This window comes from Alexandromys fortis, unplaced genomic scaffold (assembly GCF_014885135.2).
Source record: "Alexandromys fortis isolate MF-2015 unplaced genomic scaffold, M_Fortis_MF-2015_v1.1 scaffold_65, whole genome shotgun sequence".
In the NCBI taxonomy this organism is placed as follows: Eukaryota; Metazoa; Chordata; class Mammalia; order Rodentia; family Cricetidae; genus Alexandromys; species Alexandromys fortis.
This window is the reverse complement of record NW_026067986.1, coordinates 744,603-768,495: the sequence shown is the minus strand read 5'-3', so window position 1 is coordinate 768,495 and position 23,893 is coordinate 744,603. Positions and strand designations below refer to the sequence as shown.

General features: G+C 42.4%; 1 protein-coding gene across 1 annotated transcript in view; it reads right to left on the bottom strand.

Annotated features, from left to right (window-relative positions):
* Positions 1-7,183: 7,183 nt before the first annotated feature.
* Positions 7,184-23,893, bottom strand: part of LOC126511771 (cation channel sperm-associated targeting subunit tau-like) — a 27,362-nt gene continuing 10,652 nt past the window's right edge. Inside the window, exons 3-13 of the mRNA XM_050159155.1 lie at positions 23,723-23,774; positions 21,575-21,720; positions 19,185-19,310; positions 18,009-18,053; positions 16,713-16,781; positions 15,954-16,033; positions 14,286-14,420; positions 11,613-11,763; positions 8,794-8,848; positions 7,945-7,982; positions 7,184-7,579 (exon numbers count right to left, since the gene is read on the bottom strand). Coding sequence (XP_050015112.1) covers positions 7,232-7,579; positions 7,945-7,982; positions 8,794-8,848; positions 11,613-11,763; positions 14,286-14,420; positions 15,954-16,033; positions 16,713-16,781; positions 18,009-18,053; positions 19,185-19,310; positions 21,575-21,720; positions 23,723-23,774 — 1,245 coding nt within the window. The 3' untranslated portion in view covers positions 7,184-7,231. The remainder of the gene's footprint in view (positions 7,580-7,944; positions 7,983-8,793; positions 8,849-11,612; positions 11,764-14,285; positions 14,421-15,953; positions 16,034-16,712; positions 16,782-18,008; positions 18,054-19,184; positions 19,311-21,574; positions 21,721-23,722; positions 23,775-23,893) is intronic.

The window sequence follows — 23,893 nt, the reverse complement described above, 5'->3', positions numbered from 1 at the left end:
GAGGACCTGAGGTCAGGGAACAACCGCTATCAAGGAGCCTGTATTTGGCTTGTTCCCAGACTCAGGGTGGGCAAAGGCTTCAGGGAAACAGCTGTGGAGAGTGTGAGGGTTAGGTCCTGAGAGGTCAAAGCCTGTAGGCTTAGCTCAGAAAGGGGAGTGCACAGGGAAAGACAGCCCCTCCTTCGTGGGCGGGGAGCAGGCAGTATCACCCCAGGACGGGAATAGCCCTGGTTTTGACTCTGAACCCGAGGCCAGTGGTGCAATCACATCTGGAACAACTTACCTGTACTCACTGCTGTGGAGCCCAAGAGCTGAAGTTGCAGGGATGCAGTTGGTACCCACAGCTGCATCCATAAGGCAGGTGATTGGCACTTAGGAAGTCTTACTATAAGACAGCCTCTGCCCTCACTAATCTCCACGCTACTGTTGCTTCCCACATTCCCCGCGCACTTGGGAGACCCTTCGGTTACAATGTTAGCCCTGGGAATTATCATTTGGGGAGTCTTGGGAGGATCAGAGAGCCTGCCTGGCCCACAGAGAGAAAAACTAAATGTGTCCCGCAGAGGCCTGCGGTATACAAAGAAACCCGACCAAGGTGAGGACAGTTCTGTGGGCGGCAGTTACTATGGAATACACTCTCCACAGCAGCATAAACTGTAGAGAGGACACGGGAATGGTGTCCAGAAATTTGGCGGAGCTCCAGCCAACCTCCGTGTAACCGGCAATCTCCAAGCTTTGAGGACACAGAAAGCTGTTCTAATACCACATCCTTTTTTGTCTCTGACTTTTTTTGTTATTTGTTTTCTGAAACAGGTCTCTCTCTGTGTCTCCGTTAAGTTTCTGTCTGGCAGTCCTGTCCATTGGTGAGAGTGGGGTGTTGAAGTCTCCCACTACTGGTGTGTGGGGTTCGATGTGTGATTTAAGCTTTAGTAATGTTTCTTTTACAAATGTGGATGCCCTTATATCTGTGGCATATATATTCACATACATGTAGGGAATTCCTACAGCTGATAAACATCTTCTGTAATGTGCAGGATACAAGATTAACTAAAAAAAAAAAAAAACAGTAGCCCTCCTATAGAGAGGGACTGGCTGTTTTGCTTTTCTGACCTTCAGGTTTTAACCCCAATATCTGTCTCTGAGTTTTCACTAATCATGCTACATGCATATTCTAATATGGTCCCCAGTGGTAACGCTTCCAAAGATTCAAGCAGTCTGGGATGCACTGGAAGTAAATCTAGACTAAGATTAAGCCTAGATCTAATAAAGTCCTGTGGCTTTTGCTTTTCTGTTTTAGAAAGCATGTTTTACACTGCCATGTAAGAAGTTCGGTTGTCTTGTTAAAAGACTTAGAAGAAATCCGAAGGGAGAACGTGAGGAACGATCCCTGACATTACTCGACTGAGGGACAGAAAGAACGGAGCAAGTGGGGGAGAGAATTTTACACTGCGGGAGACTACCAAAGCAGAAGACTTCAGACCCTGAGCCTGTCTCGTGGAAGAGTCAGCCAGTCCTGCGAGTGAACCATCGTGAGTTCCAGCCCAGTCAAGTGTCTAAATGATTTTAAGTCCATAAAACATCTGAGTTCTGGGGATGCAGAACTTCCCTCTAAACACAATCGATTCCACGGATTATTTAGAGATGAGGAAAGGTTGTTTTAAGCCACTCATGTTTGGGTTGATTTGTTACGCAGCTGATCACATGCCAACTGAACAGTGGAGAAGTCGGACTGAACATACAACATACATTTGAGAGCAAACTATAAACCATGGGAAACAACAGACGTTTACGTGGTTAATATCCTTAAGTTAAAATGGATTCATTTTAAAGTCTAAGAAAAAAAAAACAAGTCTTCAAAGGAAATTTAGACAAAGGACACATAACCCATTTCCTAACAGCAGGAAATTAAACATGTCTGGTAAGCACAAAAATTTTCATTATTATTTAAAGGACCGTTAATCCTTAAGTACTGTTGTCAAAAATGTAAAATAGCATCAGAGAATATTCTGCATCTTAAAAACTTCTGAGAAAATTCAAGTATAATGTTTAAAGTGCTAAGTCCTTTTATGATGTGTGTGTGTGTGTGTGTGTTTGTGTGTGTCTGTGTATGTACATTACGCACACATTCAAAAAACCCAGTTAGGCTACCTGCTCTCATTTTCTAGCCTCTGACATGACATTCTGGTCTCCCAGGCCCCAGCACTTACCAGGAACTCAACAGATTCCAGTCTGCCCCTCGCCAGGGACGCTCCTGCCACCACAGGTAACCCAGAGATCGAGAGTTTTGCCAGTTACCTGGATAGAACCCTCCGGTTGCCTGACTGGGACCCTCCACTTGCCCAGCTGATTGGCCTTAAGACCTGGGATCAGAACACCCTGCCCAGAACAAAAGCTCCTTTCAAGCTCCTTGACCAAGATGCTGAAGGCTATAAAAGATTGGAAACCTGGGAACTTTTCAATACCAGGCAAACAGGAAACTGAGATACCAAACCTACTATGGATGTGCCCCTCTTGAACACTGTAAGTCCTTCTGTTAAAAGAGGAGAGGGGACTGGAAAAGAAAAGACAACTCTGATGTGGGATTCCCCTGTGTATGCTGTGAATATCATTGGCTAATAAAGACACTGGCTTGGCCTAATAGGGTAGAACAGAGCTAGGTGGGGAAAACTAAACTGAATGCTGGGAGAAAGAAGGGTGAAGTCAGAGAGAAGCCATGTAGCTGCTGCCTGAGGTAGATGTGCTGAAACTTTGCTGGTAGGCTATGACCTCATGGTGATGCACAGATTAATAAAGATGGGTTAAATTAAGATGTAAGAATTAGCAAATAAGAGGTTAGACCTAACCTCTGAACTATGGGTGCAGAAGGAGAGTACCACAGCGAAGGCACAGACAATATTCTTAATAAAATCACAGAAGAAAACCTAGAGAAAGAGAAGCCCATCTAGATGCAAGAGAACTACAGAAAGCTAAATAGATGAGACCAGAGAAAGAAAATCCCCGTGTTACATCATAGATAAAACATAAAAAAAAAATACAGAATAAAGAAAGAGTATTAGAAACTGCAAGCCACAAAGGTCAATATACTTACATGGTCAGGTTCATGAGAGAAATACTTGATTATTCTGCAGCAGCTGTTGAAGCCAGAAGGGTCTGGAAAAATTCCAAGTCTTGAAAGACGGCTACTGTGAGACCCGACTATTATACTCGGCAAAATTATTTATTAAAACTAAAGTTGAAATGAAAACTTCCCACGGTAAGAAACAGAATAAAAGAACTCATGAGTACAAAGTCAGCTCAACAGAAAATACTAGAAAGAACACATCAACCTACAGAGAGAGAGAAACACACCCAAGAGGTCACAGGGAAAAAAATAAGCAATGTCGGGAGAAGGCAACCAAAACAACAGCACAAAATCCATGAAACGACGAGAGTTAATATACAGCTTTTCAGGAATAACTCTGAATATTAGTGGTCTCAGTTACCCAATAAAGACATAGACTAAGGTTGGGTTAGAAGTCAGGATCAGTGGGGGCTGGAGAGTTGGCTCAGCAGATATGAGCACTGCTGTTCTTACAGAGAGACAGGTTCAGTGCTTGCACCTACAGAGTGGCTCACAACAATTTAACTCCGTTTCTGGGGTGGGGATGGGGGGTCTGACATCCTTTTCTGGACTTTGCAGGGTGAGGCACATACATACGTGCAGGCAGAACACTCGTACATAATATATAATATATTAATATATATCACATATATACATATTTGTATATACATGTGTGCGTGTATGTATACACACACACACACAACACCACATATATATACACATACATTTTTAAAGGAAACAGTATCCATCTTTTTTCCCCTTTCACACCGCCGTTCTGCGCCATCAATGGCAAATGATGGTTAAAGGTATTCCACGCAAACGGACGTAAGAAACAAGCAGGCATAGCCATTCTAGTACCTGACAAAACAGTCTCCACGCTGTAACTAGTTGGAGGAACTAAGAAAGGAAACTATGCCTTTATTAAAGAAAGAAGCAGCCAACAGGACATTCCAATCCCAACAACAAACACGGGGGCACCCGATTGCATAAAAGAAACACGTTCAGATATAAAACCACAGACTGACAAGGTGACACTGGGTGATTTCAACACCCTGCTCTCACCAATGGCCATCTAGAAATAAGATACACAGAGGAAGTCCGGGGTTAAATGACACCATACACTAGATGGACCTAACATAGCTACAGAGTATTCCACCCAAAGTCTAAACAATAGTCATTCATTTCAGCAATCTGTGAAACACTCTCCCAAACTGACCACGTATTAGGACATAAAGCAGTCTCGCCAAATACAGGTAAATGAAAAAAGCATCCGACATTCTTTTTACTTCAAAGGAAGACATCTAGACACCCAACAGCGGTAGAAATTGCAGAAAGCATACAAACTCATAAAAACTAGACAACTCACTATGGAAAGATAATTTGATGGAGAAAGAAATCAAGAAGAAAAATTTTAAATTCTTAGAATCTAATGAGTGGAGGAGGAGGCTGCTTGTTTGTTTCCCTGGCTGCCCAGACTCCCAAATAATCACACAGAAACTATATTATTTAAATCACTGCTTAGCCCATTAGCTCTGGCTTCTTATTGTCTAACTTTTACATCTTAATTTAACCCATTTCTATTCATCTGTGTACTGCCATGAGGCTGTGGCTTACTGGGCAAAGTTCCGGCGTCTGTCTCCAGTGGGGCTACATGGCTTCTCTGACTCCGCCTTCCCTCTCCCAGCATTCAGTTTAGTTTTCCCTGCCTAGCTCTATTCTTTTGCCCTATCACAGGTCAAGACAGTTTCTTTATTAATCAATAGTATTCACAGCATACATAGGGAAATCCCACATCAAATGAGAATGAAAACACAATATACCAAAATATACAGGACCTAATAAAGCCAATCATAAGAAAAGATATATGACATTAAGTGCCTACTTCAATAATTTTGAGAAAACTCAACTTAAGAACTTAGTAATGAAGCCTAAGGCCTTAAAACAAGAATAAATAAAAAAAAAACAAAAATAGAACAAGAACAACCAAAACACCACCTCCCAAAAGCAGACAGGAAGCAATAATCAAAACCAGGGCTGAAATGAAGGAGAAAGAAACAAAGAATACAACCCAAAGAATTGATGAAAAAGATTTGATTTCCTAAAAGTATTAACAGGATTGACTAACCTTTAGCCAAATTAAATAAGAAAGAGAGGGCCCAAATAAATAAAACTGGAGTTGAAAAGTGAGACATTATAAGAGACACCCCAAAAATTTATAAGGACAAACTTTAAAAATTTTGTATTCCATCAAACTGGAGAGTCTAAAAGAAATGACTTGAGATTTTATACACACACACACACACACACATATGGACAACTAAAGCTAAATCAAGATTAAATAAATCATTTATAATAAACCCATAGCATCCAATAAGATAGAAGCATTAATTGAAAAATCTCCCAACAAAAAAAGAAAAAGCCAAAACCCAGGACCAGATAAATTCAACACAATTTTACTAGACCTCCAACAACAAATATCAAGATTTCCTAAATTATTCCATAAATCAAAAAGGAAGGAACATTTCAAAGTCTTTTTAAAAAGCCATCATTACCCTGATACCATAAAAACCAGACAAAGACCTAACAAGAAAGAAAACCGTCGTCGTCTAGTGTGTTTGAAGAAGATGGGCGCAAAAATTCTCAATTGAAAGAACCTGCTAACAGGACAGATTGTAGGTCGAAGGTTTTGTGGCTGGGTTGGTGTCTCAGTCCTGCTCCTGGGAGCCTTGCCTGGTTACAGAATATGGCCATTTCCAGCTCCGTATCCCCCATTGCTAGGAGACTTTGCTACGGTCACTCTACCAGAGATTCCAGGGTTAATGGTGGTGTCTAGAACTTTATGGGCATGGCCAACCCATGACTGGTCCAACCTGAGGTCTATACCACAACAGGGAGCCCCTTTCTGACTCTGCCTGGACAGCTAGAAACCTGGACAGCCCAGAGACCCAAGGTAGAACCAAACACAACTGGTTTCCTAATGGTATCCTGCTATACTCCTAGATCATTGGCTAGGCCAACTCTCATCAGAGAGGCTTTAAAAAGCTAAAGCTGTTGACCTGGTGAGGAAATTATGACTACTTTCATCTAGCTGTCCTTCATGCTTTCCATTTTCCAAACGTTTCTTTTGTTTTGCTTGTTTTTTGAGACAGGGTTTCTCTGTGTAACAGCCCTGGCTGTCCTGGAACTCACTCTGTAGCCCAGGCTGGCCTTGAACTCACATAGGCTCACCTGCCTCTGCCCCCTGAGTGCTGGGATTATAGGCGTGCACCGCCACCACTGCCCCCCAAGCCTTTTCAAAACTTTTATGAGCGTGGGTTATCTTCACATTGAGTAAAGAACATTATTCCAAGTATATTGCTTTAAACTGTTGACCTGAATAATTAAGTTCCCAGCTAGCGCTACTGAAACAATTTTATCTTGAAATTTTGGATGGGGATTTAACGATGGCTGTGGGTCCATCAGAGGATGAGGAACAGAACCGTTCAGAGTATTCAGAAGCAGAACCTTAACCGAGGTCTCGAACTCGTTCTGGTCCTATGCTGCCTTTTAAAACCGCCCTGCCAGCAACAGCCATGCCAAGGGACCATGACTGCCAACCAGGAAGCGGCATGTGGAGAAAGGCTTGCGTTTACATTCAGAGTCTGAAACAAGGGGACACCCGAGCTACGTTTTCTAATTTAACAGTTTAAAAAAAATTTTTGACTAAAATAATTTCCTAGGCTTTTACATGTCCTTTGAGTTTATATTTGTAATTGTGACATTTTCAAGAGAAACACACAATAATTCATTTGTATTACTGACAGTTTGCTTTCCTCTCAAAGGATTTTTCCCCCTTAAGTGATCAGTACACACAGAGTAAGAACATTAAATATATTTAGAGACATTTCTACTTAGAGGCATTTGAATAATTTTGAATTTATTGGTATTTAATTGACTTTTTAAAATAATGATTTGGGGTTTGCCTATCTCAAGTTTTGCTGCGGGCGAGATGTGTTTAGTTAAGCTTCTTGGATCCTGCCTTTGAAGCCACTCTTTCTTTGCAAATCTCAGGAACCCAGACTAGCCCCCACCCCTCCCCTCCTTTCAAGTTAAAACATTTGCTCTGCCACCTCATTCTTTTGGAAAGACGCCTTAACTCCTCCTCCTCCTCACGCTCTCCGGGTTTATGGGTAAACTCGACTTTACCTCCTGCAGAGATGAGGCTACTCTTAAAATGCTGGGACGTTTGGGGATTAGACTGTGATCCGGTGGAAACACCACACTCTTCCTCTCTTCGTAGGGCACGTCCCACTCCGGAGCTTCTTGCGCGCTGCGTGGTGTCTCATCTTCCTCTATTATCTGCAGGGTGTGGATCGGGGGCAGCGGTATGTCTCCCGGTGTGGACTCCACACTTTCAGCAAGAGTGTGCTCTGAGAAATCTTGGTCCACCAGTTTCACAACTGGTATTCCCAGGCCTTCCTTATCGCCCTTGTCCACAAACTACAAAAAGAGCAAGACAGTGAACTTAAATCGCTATTCACTAAGGAGCATTCAAAGTCAATAAATCAATCCATTGTATAGTTAATTTTCACTGTAACTGTCCTTCCACTTAACAGGTATCCCATCCCTTCATAGAATCATGGTAATCAGACATTCTTTGGGGGCTGGAGAGGTGGCTCAGTGGTTAAGAGCACTGGCTGCCTTTGCTGAGGTCTCAGGTTCGATTCCCAGTGCCCACCTGGTGGCCCACAATCTTGATAACTCCAGTTCCAGGAGAGACTGAGCCTTTTTCTGAATGAGTTTTGCACATGCAGGCAAGACACAAAATAAAATAAATCTTAAAAAATAAAAAGAAATTATCTTACCTCATGTGAAATATGTTCAGATTTTCTGTGATGGGAACCTGTTTTAAAAAAAATAATGAGTACTCTGCTTTATTTAACATTGTTTTACTTACATACAATTTTCCTCCCTTTAAGTAAAGGGTAACTAAAGCAGCTATTCAAACATGAACCACTACCTTAGTGAAAACAGGCTAACAAATCTCGAGGAAGACTGCTTGAGTTTAAGGCCAGCTAGCCTGGCCTAAATAGTGAGCTTTGTCCTGGGGCTAGCTCTTGTATACCAGGTTGGCCTCGAACTCACAGAGATCTGCCTGCCTCTGCTTCCCCAGTGCTGGGATTAAAGGTGTGCGCCACCACCGCCCAGCCCTTTAGATGTATTTTTACTTTAGGTGAATTTTTATTTTACGTGTATGAGTATTTCCTGCAGGCATGTCTGTCCGCCACGTGCAGGCGTGTTGCCTGGGAAGGTCAGGAGAGGGTGTTGGATCACCTGGAACTGGAGTTACAGACGCTTGTGAGCTGCCACGTGGGTGCTGGGAACTGAACCCAGGTCCTCTGCAAGAGCAGCAAACACTCTTAACTTCTGAATCATCTCTACAGCCACATTCTCTTCTTTTCTTATTCTAGCCCAATTTGTCGATTGTATTTACCTTTTTAAAAACTTAGCTTCATTTAAAAAAAAAACTACTATGATCTTTATTTCCTCTAACTTTGAAGTTGGTTTCTGTTCTAGTTCTTAGTGGTATGAAGTTCAGTTGTTTATTTTGGGTCTTCTTTTAAAAATAAACATTTTTAAACTTTTAGTTGTGTAGGAGTGTGTGTGTGTGTGTGTGTGTGTGTGTGTGTATGTGTGTGTGTGTGCTGTAATACTGGAGGCTTCAGAAATACCAAAGAGAGTCAAGTCATTAGACACTCCATTGCATGTCTGAAAAACAGAATACAAAAGCCTTCTGGATAAGTGAAAAATGGAATTCAGACAAGCCCCACAGTGAGAGAAGTCCTTTTGCTTTCCTGTCTGTGATACAGAAGAGGAAGTCTGTGATTATCTTACACCTAAAGCTTCAGAGTTGGAACCCTGGAGGGAGATCAGGGGCAGAGTGCTGGCCCCGTGCATGCAGGGTCCTGGGTTGGGGTTTTAGCTTGGCAATCAAACAGTGGAAATAGTACTAAAAAGAAGCCTGCAGAACCGGTATCGTAGGTTGGAGACCCAACTCTACTAGTGCAGTGACAGAGATATGAGCGCGCACACACACACACACACACACACACACACACAACACACACACCGGTAAGTAGAGTGTGGAAAGACGAGTAAGTTGCAGCCAAACCCTTGCAACAGGAACTTTACACTACATACGTTGAAGATGTATAACCGTGTGTTTAAAGTACAGTAGTTTACATCAACTTGCTTTCTAGATAACTTTGAGAGAGGTGTTTGGGAGACTGTGTAAACACTAATTAGATCTCTTACCTGTAATTTATGGTTAAGTTCTCAAATTAAATACTAACTGAATTTCCTCCAGCACAATTCTACTCCCTTTCTGACTGTCTCTTTCTCTTTGTCTCTGTGTCTTATCTCTCGCCCTCTCTGTTCACACACACACATCTCTTCACACACACATCTGTTCACACACACACACACACACACACACACACACACACACACTCTACCTCAATGGTTCTACAGTTTCTTCTACCTCAAGAGTTCAAAATGCTTCACAAAAGTATCTTATAAATATCACAGTTGAGATTTAAATTTTTCCTATCTTGAAAGAAGTGAAGAACCAATAAATTTTTTTTATAACTCCTGGTGTTTGAGAAATGACTCAGCAGTGAGAACATTGGCTGCTCTTGCAGGGGATCCAGATTCAGTTCCCAGCACACAATGGCAGCTCACAATCTCATGTAACTCTAGTCCTAAGAGAAATGATATTCTCTGATGGTCTCTGAGGGCGCCAGGAAAACACTTGGTACACAGACATATATGCAGACAAAACACCCGTACACATAAAATTATTTTAAAAGTTAAAAAACTCTTAATGGGGGTCTAAGACTTCTCTTTGACATCCTTAAAAAATACCAAAGTAATTGGCACAACAATAAAATGTTACTTGATCTATGACAAAAATGAAATCAATTTAAAACAAATTAGTAACTTTTACAATATAACACCTTGCTCTAATTATCTTAATAATAAAAATTAACGTGATTTTTTTTTTACCATGTGATATACTTCCATACATATCTTCGAACAGACTAGAACTTCCTTCAGATAGTTCATTCAAACTAGGTTCCTAGACACACAGAGAAAGAAAGAAAACATGTTGGGCAAAATACTTGAAGAACTAAAATGTTTTTCCTGTTTTCATGATTTCTGTTTAAAGAATACTTTATTGGTTTCTGTCATAAAACTCACATAGATGAGAATATAAAGTTAAGGCAATTTTTAAGACACATTTTCCCTCTAAGTTGGCAGAGGCCGAGACGGAGCTGGTGAGGATCTGAATCCATGGAGCTTGACTTCGAGAGGGGTTGCTGCTCCCGGGAGAACTCCGAGAGCTGGGGGGGGGGCATGCATATCATTTGAGTAACAAAAGGAAAACAAGAGGGACGCAAACCCCAACGTTAATTGAACAACTTCAAATAAGCCAGTGGGTGCAGGAAAAAATGTTCACGCCTTCCATCATTAGAGAAATGTAAATTAAAAATGCCACAAGTCAGCACTTGGAATTCACAATCACATCAAGAGAATCAGGTCTAGAGGTGATGACCACATGGGAAACGAGCAGGCGGTCAAGATTCAAAACCACCACACATTTTTCTATTGGAATGCAAGATAGCAAAGCAGCTTGTCAAAACAGCTTGACAGTTTTTCGAAACCTTAAACTGGGAACAGCCCGTTTGATCCAGATTCTGTTCCTGGGCATTCGTGAAGCAAAATTAAAAGCATTTGTTGGCACAAAGACATATATAAGGAAGCCAAGTATATGGGTCTACGTCCAGGATCTCAGCCCTTGGGAGACCAAGGCAGAAGAATTCCAAGTTTGAGGTTAGTCTGGGCAACTCAGCAAGAGTAAGTCCAGCCTGTGTAGCGAAACCCCATGTCAAGGAAAACAGCGAACGTTTGTACGTGAGCGTCCACAGCAGCACCCTTCACCAGAGCTCAGTCGTGTATAGAGCCTCGATGTTCATCAGGGGACGAACGCATAAAATATATCTAGAAACAAATGGGATGCTGATATATGTTATAACAAGAAAACACGTGGAAGACATTACGCGGAGAGAGAAGAGCAAGCTACAAAGGACCACGTATTTACACATAATTCCACTCTTGTGCAAATGTATATGAAGGAAAATGAGTCGGCTGCTGCCGAGGGCAGGAGGGCAATGGAAGAACTGGGAAAGTATTGACTCGTGGCGTTGGGCTACTTCTGTTTAAAAAGAGTGAGAATGTCCTAAAATGGATTGTGGTGATGGGTGTGCAACTTGATGGACAGGCTGAAGGCCACTGAAATGTACACTTTAAACTGGCCAATTAATTAAACCTTATAAATTCGGAATAAACACTTACTGAATGGCACATTGTTAATACAGAGAGGAACATGAGCTGCGAATAGCATTTTACTTAATGGCAATGAGCAATTATCTGATAAAACATTTTAATTCATCAAGGCGTGTTTCTATTAAACAGTGGATAACACACTACACATGATAGAATGTGTTTTGGCAATTACCTCTGTGACTTTGGAAGCCACTTTTGGAGTAATAAGGTTTCTTAAATACTCAGATTTTTCCATCCATGTTTTTAGATTTTTATATTCCTCTTTCATTTTTTCCAACCTAAACAAAAAAAATCAGCTACAGATGAAAAACTACAAATGACAGAGGGATATATATATATATTATATTATATATTAAAACCCACAGAAGAATAACAAAATATGACCCATTCATAAGATGTTCCAAAAGTGACAAATTAACAACATATTCTCTAAAGAAACAGTTAAAAGAAATGATTACAACAGAATTAAGGGTCACGGTAATGGCAAGAGATTAGGGAAAGAGAAGCCTCTTAAAGGCGCATAAAAGACATTTCTGACCTTAGTGATAATGATGTATTTCTTACACAAATAATCACTTTATTATCGTTATCTAAGCTTTATAAACACACTTCAGAAATTATTCAATAATGTATTATGTATTCTCAGTATTTTAATTTGCTTATTTTGGTCAGTCTGGGATGCAATAACAGGATACCATGCAGTGGGTGGATTAAAGAACAGACATCTATTTCTCATAATCCTGATGTGGGAGTGTCATATCAATCTGTTGATTTCATTGGCTGAGCAATAAAGAAACTGCTTGGCTGGCCCTCATAGGTTAAAGCATAAATGGGAGGAGAAAACAGAATAGGATGCTGGGCGGAAGAGGAAGTGAGGTCAGACTCTGCGCTGCTTCGAGAGAGACCCGACAGCTCTGCTGGAGCAGAGACGCCATGCTCAGCTCTCCCAGGCAGCTGCAACCCACGATGGACTTAGGCTAGAATCTTCCCGGTAAGCGCACCTTGGGGTGCTTACACAGATGATTAGAAATGGGCTAGTCCAGGTGCGAGAATTAGCCTGTAAGGGCTAGAGTTCATGGGCCAAGCAGTTCTTAAATGAATACAGTTTGTGTGTTGTTATTTCGGGCATAAGCTAGCCAAGCGGCCGGGGTGTTGGGGACGCAGCCCCGCCGCCGCTCCATATTACAACATAATCCTCAGGCTAGGATGTCTAATGCTGAGATACCAGCTCTCCCAGACCCCGGTGAGGGTCTTCCTGGTGGCCATCATCTTCTCTCCTCATAGTGGAGGGAGGGATATTAGGTCTTCTCTTCTTGTAACTTTTATAAGGGCATTGATTGCATTACAAGGGCTTCATCCTCAATCCTAATCTAACCTAATCCAGTTATGTCCCCAAAGCTCCACCTTTAACTGTTGTTAAATCAGAGCTTAAACCTTTAACATATTAACTGAGGAGGCAGCTCAGTGACGGAGCGTTTGCCTAGGACACCTGAGGCTAAGAACATTGATTACTCTTCTCACTTGAAAACAACTGACATTAAGATTAGTGTGATCCAAGGCGGGGCCTCCGTTCCCAGAAAAATTAGTGTTTTTCAGGCTCTCTCTTCCTTCTAACTCTGGAATAGGAGCCAGTGGTGGACAACTAGGGCGTGGCATTTGGAGTCACGGTCCGTCACGGCTCATCGGTGGCCCAAGTGGAAGTCTGGGTGTTATGGGGTTCATCGTCTTTGGGATACGCTGAACTCTGGCTCTTGTTGCTTCATGACTGCATGCCTATCCTAGTTCTGCTCAGTTTTTTATCATCTTGGCTGTCACCAAGTCCCTTGAAAATGATTGCCCCAAACAATGGACTCAACACCTTTAGACCTCTTTTATAACTCACTGCTTTCAAACATAATTTTAGAACATATTTCACCCAGACTTTGTTGTCTGTTGTTGTACAATGAGATAGTCTGAAGGAACCTATGAGAGTTTACGTAGAGAGTGAGTATGTGCACATACTAGCTCTCTGCCTCCATAAATCCATTAAGGTGAGCTGCAAGACCAAAGGACACACCTTTGTCCTCTGATCTGACACACTGTGTTTTGCCAAGATTCACTGAATGTCTACTGTACGCTGTGTGTTCGCTAAGTACCAAACACACTATACGATGGTGTGTTTCAAGGAACATATTATCTTTTCTCAAAAAAAAAAAAAAACTTAATTTAACGGTTAAAGACTGAAAAGGGTAAACAAATATTAAACTGTACGTCATGAAACGTATTCTGTCAGTGTCATGATGCTGGATCTCTTCACCAGAATTGGGAGCAATAAATGTCTGCAGATGAAGCCATGTTGTGGCTTATTTACAGGGGTCTGGGCACTTTAGCACAAAGACCGAGGGATCAGAAGTCAAGGCTGAGGATTTGGGCAGAGAGGGAGGAACTATACAAATCAATAGAAATTCCATACCCGAGGGAGAAAATAACTAGGGCATTCAAGCTTGTGTTAGCTCAACTGCAGATTAAAAAGAAAGGTTGAGCCAGTGGGGTAGAATATTAGACAGAAGGGACCGACAGAGAAGGGTGAGGAAAAATCGCATGAGAGACAGCGGGAAAGACTCGCATGAAGGAAGCCTTTTGCTTGCTTTCTTACAGGTGGGTTTTCACCTCTTTCCCTATCATAATAAAGCACCTTACAAGGGACACATGAGACGGCATCACAATGAGTACCCCTAGGTCAGTGAAAAGCCTGAGGTCAACGTAAGAAGTTCGGAATGGCGCAGACTACATGGAAACAAATGGCATGTGTGCTGTTTACCTTTCCCGGGGTTTCTCCTGGAGTTTTTCGAGTCGCACGGCGTTCGGGTGGCTGCTTTCAGCAGCCCCGACGGAAACGTTAAGTTCTGGGGATAAGAAGGCTGGGTATTCGACTCGTTGCGGGGTAATAACATTTCTGAAAAAACTGTAGTAGAGTCACACGCCAACACTACACAAGAGTGCATCCCTACAGTCGGTGTGGTAGCTGCTGTTTTCAACTGTTCTTGTACCGGCTCACCCACTACCCCGGACAAGAAGACAGAACTAAGGAAGAAGGCAAGAACTGGAATCCTGGGACTCTCTTGCCCTCTTGGTTACTCATCAAGACCGTGGGCAGTAGGGATGGGGAAGGAGACCCAGAGGAAGGAGAAATAAAAAATTCAGGTCTTTTGGCCACCATTTATAGCCAAATCTGCCTTCAGAGTCCCCCATCCTTTCAAACACCTAATTCTATGGACTAGATTTTATGTCTGGCACTGTATTCGTATGCCTGTCTGTATTGGTTGTCTCGTTCCACCTGCATGGCAAACCCACGGGATAAGAATTACTGAATCCACTTGACATACCAGAAAGCCAGGAGTGAAGAGATTTTTTTTTGTTTGTTTGTCTGTTTTTGTTTTTTAAGGTAGGGTTTCTCTGTGTATCCCTGGCTGTCCTGGAATGGTCTACAGAGCGAGTCCCACATCCCAAATCTAATTTCCTTGATTCATTTCGATTTTTAAAAACAAATCCTTTTTCTTAGACAGCTTTCTCTGGTGCATATTTTTCTTGACGTGTATTTTTACTGTTGAAGTTTTAAGGTCATTTGGAATACTATATTTTAAGCTACATTTCCTTTGCTAACAACACATGTTTTGTGGGGGGAGTATGGAGTGTGGGGTGGTTGGTGCATGAGCGTAAAGGTGTCTTATTCTTTCCCTCCCTGCCTTGGTCCCTTTTGCTGAACCTGAAGCTTGCCGTGTCAGCTGGCCTGGTCAGCAAACCCCTGTCTCTGTCCCTCAAAGCTGGGGGTTACAGGCACCTGTAGCCATGTCTGGCTTTATGCGTGGATGCTGGGGACCTGAACGCAGCTTGCAGGGCATCTTCCCAGCCCCACTAATAACATTTTAAACACAGTTTTTATTGTTGGTTTTTTTGTTTGTTTGTTTGTTGTTTGTTTTACAGCCCATTTGGAAGTAACAGTTGGCGTGGTGTGGGGTGGGCTAACAATGACACCCTGTAGAACAGAAACTGGCTACCCTAGGCACGTGGATCTTGGAAGTTCTTCCTCTATATTCCGTGAGGAGGATCTTGATGGCTGATTTCCGCATTGTGCCACACCCATTTCCTCTCATCTCTAGACCTCAGTTCCTTTCTCCAGGGGGCACCTAGAAACTCAGGATCTCTCCCATCTTTTTGTCTGTTGGCTTGTTTCCCACAGGGTTTCAAGTAACCCCCTAGACTCCTCATCCTCCTTCCTCTGCCTGCCGAGGGTTGGGGCTCCAGGCTTGAGCCACCACACCTGGCTCTTTTTCTCACCTTATCAAGCAAAGGAGTTCGGTGCTCCCCTTACCTTAGGATCTAGGCGTCCTGGCCACGCTCTCGGGAATTCTCGAGATAACTGATACGTTCCGTGGCACCTTTGAAATGCCATTCGCTCTCAATGAAGTAACGAAATCAAAACACTTACGTGACAGGGTCTGTCCTTTCTGGAGGAGGGGCGATCTTCATAAACATGGATGGCTCGATGATTTTTTGAAGAGGTTTTAGCTGGATAAAATTATATGATTGTGTAATTCGCCGTGACAGGACTAACAGCCCAGCCCCCCCCCCCAAAGGCCTATACCATACTTGAGTGGTGTGTGTACAGAGAAGAGGAAGGAAGAAAGGAACTTAATTTGTTGAACATTGAACATTTGCCAAGCATTGCACACCTTCAATTTTCTGTAACCCTTCTGATAGAAGTAGGAGGTAAGTGTGAGTATTCTATAGATCACACTAAACAACAGTAATTCATTCAAGGTTACAAAATGTGCAAAATGGGGCAGCTCTACGTTTTCAGTGAGGTCTACACACGAGGCAACACTTGCCTAGTTCCAGCATGTGTGTGCTCAGTTGTGTCTGGAGGCGTGTGCTGCGCTGCGTGTGTGGTCCAGAGGATAACCTCGGGCCTCTCGCTGGCCCGGAGCTCATCAAGTCGGCTACAGTGGCTGACCAGCAAGCCCCAGAGATCTTCCTGCTTCCACCTCCCCAGCTCTGGGACTGCAGATCTAGAAATCACCTCTCCCTCTAGGGATGCTCTCACATGTTATATTGGACACAAGACCTACTTCTAACGTTATACTCATTAGCTATGGCCGCCAAACATAATTTCCAGAAATAACGGCTTCTCATAAGGCGTGATCGATGCGCTCAAACAGAAGACATGTCTTGAAAAAGCGGAACTAACCTGATGTGAAAATCCATAGCCAAAGGTTCCATAGGAAAACATGAACTCCACCTCCACCCTGCAGATAGACTGGAAGCAGAACGCTGTTGTTAGAGAAGTGACCCGACATGACAAGGTCATAAACGTACACTTTAGAAAAGCCTACGGTGACCCTTCCGGGTAAAAAAAAAAAAAAAAGACCAAAGCTTCACGTACAAAGAGAACTCCAACAGAGTTCTGTTCAGTTCCTAGAACGTTACAAGCCTTTCACCTTAACACAAGGCTGGTGATCAAATGTATAAAATTTTAATTTAGAATTATTAGTAGGATTACCATAAGATATTGACTTATGTGTACATATTTTGGTTTTTGTTGATGGAGGAGTTGAAGACAGGGTTTCTCTGTGTCACAGACCTGACTGTCCTAGAACTAGCTCTTGTAGACCAGGCTGGCCTCGAACTCACAGAGATCCGCCTGCCTCTGCCTCCCAAGTGTTGGGATTAAAGGCGTGCGCCACCACCGCCCGAGTAAGGTATGTATTTTATTTACGTTTATAGGTCAAATGATTTACTCACAGGCCTTTCCTATCTACCCCAGATCAAATGAAGACTGAGACACGCAACCTCACCTCTGACCCCAGGTTGGCCGTGTGTGAAGGGAAAAAGAGGCCCCTGCTTTGTGGCTTTATATACGTCCCTCAACCCCGTTCTGGACAGGGGACAGCAGGAGCAGCTCCGGCTGATCATCTGATAAAATCACTAACATTTAGGTGCGTTCAGAATCAGGGACTGCCAACACTTTTTCAGAGACTTGGTCCGCGCATGGACAGCGGCCGCTGACATTTTACATTCTCGTCCAGTGGTTTCTAAGCCTCTCTCTCACAATTTACTAATAGGATCAAATTCTTAAAACATATTTATATATGTATAGATGTAACAATTAAAGAAAAAGAGACCATGAATTTGAGAAAGAGCAGGGGGGAAGCGTGTGTGGAAGGAGTTGGAGGGAGAAAATGGAAAGGGGGAGTGACTTTATATTATAATTTTTAAAATTATAAAAAATATAAAAAAGCTAAGTTGAGTCTGAAAAACACGATGCCAAAATTTTATATTAAAAAATGAAGAATTTAAAAAAAATGAAGAATTTGTGAGCAAATGTGATAATTTCTCTATTACACATATTTTTACTAATTCATATAGCTACGGTTAATGTAGTGAAAAAAATCTTAAAAATTAGGCAGTAAGCCATCAGATTAAATTCTCTGCACTGTCGGATACCACACATGGGTAATCTGAGGAAGGCTGGCGCGGCTCTTACCGAGTTTCTGTGCTTCATCTGCAGGACTTCTGTGAAGCAGCCTTTCTGGAAAAAGAGAGGTAGAATGATTCACGCCCGTGTCTGTAGTTTATCTACAGCATAGTAGCATACAAATCCGGCCGTTGTTTTAAAATATACATCAGCTCGACAGCTGAAATACATTATTCATACAAATACAATCTCATCTTAACTAAATTAACATACAAATATAACGTCTGTTCACTGGAAGAGAAACCCAGTTGTGAATGACAGGAATAAATGTAGACATTAGCAGTTACCAGGGCAGAAACGTTTCTGCTTGCAGACTTCCCTTCCTGGGCATCAACGTTTATTCTGGCTAAAAGCGAATCTCCCCACGACAAACTCTGGAGAGGTGGAAGGACCTTCACACCCGAGGGCACGGACAGGCTCTGGGAATCTTTGCCGTCCCTGATCCGTGGTTATCATCTGTGGTTATCTCCACTCTCCTATAGGTTACCTTGCCCAATTCAACGCCCGCCTGGGCTTTATTCTTCTTCCCGAGCATCATCACTGCTTCCAGTTTCACAGTTAAGAACCGTACACACAGGTACAGCCGGGCGGTGGTGGTGGTTGCCTTTAATCCCAGCACTCGGGAGACAGAGTCAGACGGATCTCTGTGAGTTCAAAGTCAGCCTGGTCTATGAGAGCGAGTTCCAGGACAGGCTCCACAAAAGCAGAGGCACTTCCCAAATCCTACACACCACTCAAGGTCAGAAAGTGATGCAGACTCCCCCACGTTCTCCTCAGTTGCCCCAAATTACATGATTCTTGTGTGGGAATTCTAAGTTTTCTTATTTTAAACCCCATGCTTTCTGACAGCCCTACATTTTTTTGTATGTTTATAATGAACTTTGGTTCCAATGCACGTGGTAAACAGAAGGTATCCGTCAGATATCAAGAACACCAGCTAGACTGTATGGCACCAAGATTTTTTAAAAAGGTACTTTTTACTTTTTGTTTTTTTATTCGTTTTGGTCTTTTTTGAGACTATGTCTCACATAGCCCAGGTTGGCCTTGAAGTCACTGTGAGGCCAAGGATGACTTTGAACTCATAACTCTCTTGTCTGTACCTCCCACCCCACTCCCCGCAAGTACCGGGATTACAGGTATGGGTCCCCATGTAGCTGGGGGGAAAATGTATATTTTTATACATACCTGTATTATTTCGTAAAGATGTGCTTCAACACTGCCCAAGGAGAGGGCGGGTCTTTCTGTACTTCCTCCATCTTGCATTAGCTCCAAAAAAATATTATTCCTCTCATCATCTTGACGTCTGGGAACCTCAATGCCAAAATGTATGGAAGGAAGTATTAAATTTCGGGCCTGGATTTCAGACGTGACTTCCAAATAAATACTTTCGTAAGGCATACTATATATATATATATATGGTACCATGGGCATCGCTAATTATCAATTTTATGCATGTTAGTCTTGTGACTTTCTAAGTTTGTCATTCTACATATTCTAAGGTCAACAAAATCAGGACTTGTTTATGTCTAACATTAATTATGATCTTTTGAATCATCTATTGCCCAAATTGTCCTTTTAACTATACATTAAAGAGGTGCCCTCAACACTCTACTGAAGTCACGCATAAAGATGAAGTGTGACTCAGGTAAATTAAGCAGAAGCAACAATGCTAGAGCGATCATAATGCTCGATTTCAAATTATCCTAACAGAGCCATAGTCACAAAGACAGCATGGCCCTGGAACAAAATAGGCCTTGATCAGTGGAATCAAATATAGGGCCCAGACAGAAGGCCACACAGCTACTTGATTTTCCACAAAAAATATACATCGGAGAAAAGACAGTTCACCAAACAGTGCTGGAGAAAAACGAATACCCGTGTGCAGAAGAAATGCTCAACATTTTTAGCCCTCCGGGACTGCAAACCAAAACAACATGGATTCAATCTCACTCCACTTAGAAAAGCTCTCCTGCAAAAAAGCCCAAATCGGGGGGATTCGGGCTAAGACCCTACTGGCAGGAATGCAGAAACCTGCCAACATGTTTGCTACCGCCTGGTCCAGTTACACCGGTGCTGATATCAAAGAATCCAAGTCAGCACACTGTAGAGTTAACCTCCACACCTGTGCTGATTCTGGTGCATCAGGCTAGGAGCCCAGGGCTGAAAGTGAAAGGCTGTCAGAACTGTAGCATGCATACACAGCAAAGTTTTATTCGGTCACACAAGAATGAAACTGTGTTGTTTCCAGGGAAAAAAAAATATGGGACCGGAGATCACCATGTTGTTCACAGAATGCCAGGTTTACAAAGACCAATGCTCTCTCATAACGGGGATTTAGGGGGAAAGAAAGGGGACACAAAAGCAAGAGGAGAGTTATTAGTGATTTAGAACGAGGAAAGGGGAAGGGACAGGAAGATGAATGAGGATAATGGAGTGGTTAATATGATCCAAGCATGTTCTTCACGTGTATGAAAATGTCAGGGAAAGCCAGCCCTTTATGCACTTGATAGTCTAATAAAATAAATTAATTTAAAACTATGTCTAGTTTGTTGTTCTTTTTGCATTCATTTGCTCATGTATGTATGTACGTACATACGTGTGTATGAATTTAGGCCAGAAGGAGCACATGTGCCCCAGTACACATGCAGAGGTTACAGGACAGCTTGTATGAGCTACTCTCTCCTTTTACCGTGGGACACCCAGGAATCAAATTCCAACCTGTAGGCTCGGTGCAAGTGCCTTTAATCTCTGGCCCCCACGTTACTTTTTAAGAATTCAGGGCTAAAAATGACCTTTCCTACGCGACAATTAAAATAAAGTTTACAAAGACACTTGGAGCAGAGATGAAATCCTTTAGAATTTCTGTAAAACTCAATGTAATAATTTTTTAAAGAAATGATTGGGCTAATTAATGAATCCTGTAGCTATATAATAGAGTTTGTGTGTGTGTGTGTGTCTGTCTGTCTGTCTTTCTCTGTGTGTGAAAGACAGAAAGCAGGAGGGAAGGAGAGAGATGTTTGGGGTTGTTACAAAGACTGCAGTCTATTATGTGACAACCGTAGGGGATCTAGATGAGGCGAAGATGTGAGAGGAGAGAAAGGAATCAGAGAGTGAAAACAGGAAGGGTGGAGGAGCGGTGCTCAGGAGAGAGGAGGGGCAAAGCGGTAAAGCCTTCTATGAACATTCTAGAGCCTCACGCAGCAGCACACTGGGGAAGAAGTGCACCGGGGGGCCGGGGCAGGTGTTCCCACAGGCCACTGCAGGGGGCACGATGCTGCAGAACCCAGAATGAAAAAGCACAACTCTTTTTTTTTTTTTTGAGACAGAGTTTCTTTGTAGTTTTTGGTGCCTGTCCTGGAACTAGCTCTTGTAGACCAGGCTGGCCTCAAACTCACAGAGATCCACCTGCCTCTGCCTCCCAGCGCTGGGATTAAAGGCGTGCGCCACCACCGCCCGGCTACTACTCTTAGTTCTTGTCTGCCTTTTTTTTTTCCTCCCCAAAGATGCAAGTACTTTAGAATGCTTGAAACCTATAGCAACACATCATTCTACTAAGAAGAGAGTTTTCCCATTACCTGTACAGAAAAATACTTCACTTCGTCAAACCTGAGTACAAGGTTCTTTTCGTTGTTGGTGGCTTTCAAGTTCCGGAGTTTCGTGCATTTCGTGACGTGATTTATACAGATACGAATGAACAGGTTGATGTGTTGTTGTACAATGACTGAGAATAAAATATTTAGGAAACAAGTCCGGGTGCGGTTGATCAAACAACGCACTGTAAAATCTATTAGACAATCCGGGCCAAAATGTCAAACTCAAGCACGCACAGAGAGAAGACAATCTCGGAGGATATTGAACAATGGGAAAAACTTTCATAATTACGGCTTTGACTCTCGTTGCTAGGCACAGTGTCATCAGGAATGTTTATGTGTCTCTACACACCTCTCCTTATTTTTATCCTTGCATTCTCGCTGTAATTTCTTTGCAACTTTTCTATATATTAATTTTAAGATGGCTAAGTATATATAATCTACAACTGGCATTATTTTCCAGATCTAAGGAGATATAGAAGTTTTTTTAAAACAAAATTTATTTATTTATTATGTATACAATATTCTGTCTGTGTGTATGCCTGCAGGCCAGAAGAGGGCACCAGACCTCATTACAGATGGTTGTGAGCCACCATGTGGTTGCTGGGAATTGAACTCAGGACCCGAAGAGCAGGCAATGCTCTTAACCTCTGAGCCATCTCTCCAGCCCCCATATAGAAGTTTTTAAAATCAATTAGTTTCTTTACATCCTGACCAAAGATCCCCCTCCCTCCTCTCCTCACATCCCCTCTCCCCCAATCCACTCCTCCTCCCCTTTAGAAAGGAGGAGACCTCCCTTGGGTATCAAGCAAGCAAGGCATAGGAAGTTGCAGCCAGACTAAGCGCCTCCCCTTGTGTTAAGGCTGGGCGAGGCACTCCATTATGAGAAACAGCCTCCCAAGAGCCAGCCAAGGTGTTGGGGGCAAATAAGAAAATAAACTAAGAATAACTGAATCTTAAGATAGAATTTACAGCACAGTGGTCTACTCTAATTCTCTTTGTTAGTGAATGGGTCTCCATCCTGATGGTACTATATTGCTTTCACTGTACTTTATGAGTTAAAAAAAAAATGCTTTCCAGATTTGAGTTTCTTCAAACATCTCTATAGAAAATTTTTTTAAAAAAACTCCCTTTATACAAAAAAAAAAAAAAAAAAAAAGGAAAAGCAATGCCATAACAAGAGTGGCTTTAAAATAAGTGTAGATGAATACCGTTGCCCACACCTCTAATTCCAACAGGGTTGAGAGTTCAAGGCCAGCCTGGGCTACGTAGAAAGACACACTCCCAAAGAACCAAAACAAGGCACAAATTTAAAGTAAATTCTTTTTAAGACATTTGAGTAGACTTACTGCTTACATGTAAATTCGCATTATCTCTTAAGGGCATACCATGGTTTTCCTTTAGCTTACGTGGTGATTGAAGGAAATCACAGAAGGCCAAAAATCTTTGTGTTAAACTTCTACACTGAGAAATGGGATTTATTTTTGCTGTCCTTGAATCTGAACAGGCATTCATGACCATATTAACATAAGTGCAATGAATGCAACTGAAATCGGCATTAGGATGCATGATAGAGACTTTCATCTGAGAGTGAGAGATTAGAGAGCATGAAGAACTATGGTAATCATGGGTTTGTTCTAAATATGTAATATTCTGTAAACTCAAAAGGAGTTCAGGAGGAAGAGAGATCCATGAACAGAACAAGCTTTTTTTTTTTTTTTTTTGAGACCAAGTTTCTCTATAGCTTTGGGGCCTGTCCTGGAACTAGCTCATGTAGACCAGGCTGGCCTTGAACTCACAGAGATCTGCCTGCCTCTGCCTCTCGAGTGCTGGGATTGAAGGCGTGCGCCACCACTGCCCAGCTCAGACCAAGCATTCTAAACCATCCCACCCGGCCAAGTCCACCCTTGCAGGCTTCCACCCTGAAGAGCAGGGCATCCTTGTCCTTTTCAACTTCCAAACAGCAGCCAAAGCGAACACTTTGAAGAAGTACCACCTGGAGGGCGAACAGAGCATTTGACAATCAAATGGTTAGTGTTTCAAGCTGCTCTGTTTCCAGGTAGTTAGTGACTGCAATAAGACACCGGAGCAGCAAGGCATGCTGATGCCGTGGTCTGCAGACCAAAAGGATACATCTGTGAGAAAACTGTCGACAACTCTTTATGTGAACAGCCAGGCAGCCGACCTGCAACAACCGGAACAAAACACAAAAGGCAAGCACGTTTTTTAAAAGTTAATTTCTTGTGTTTCACGGTGAAGTTTTTAAATCTTTATTTATTTTTTTTATTTTTATTTATTTATTTA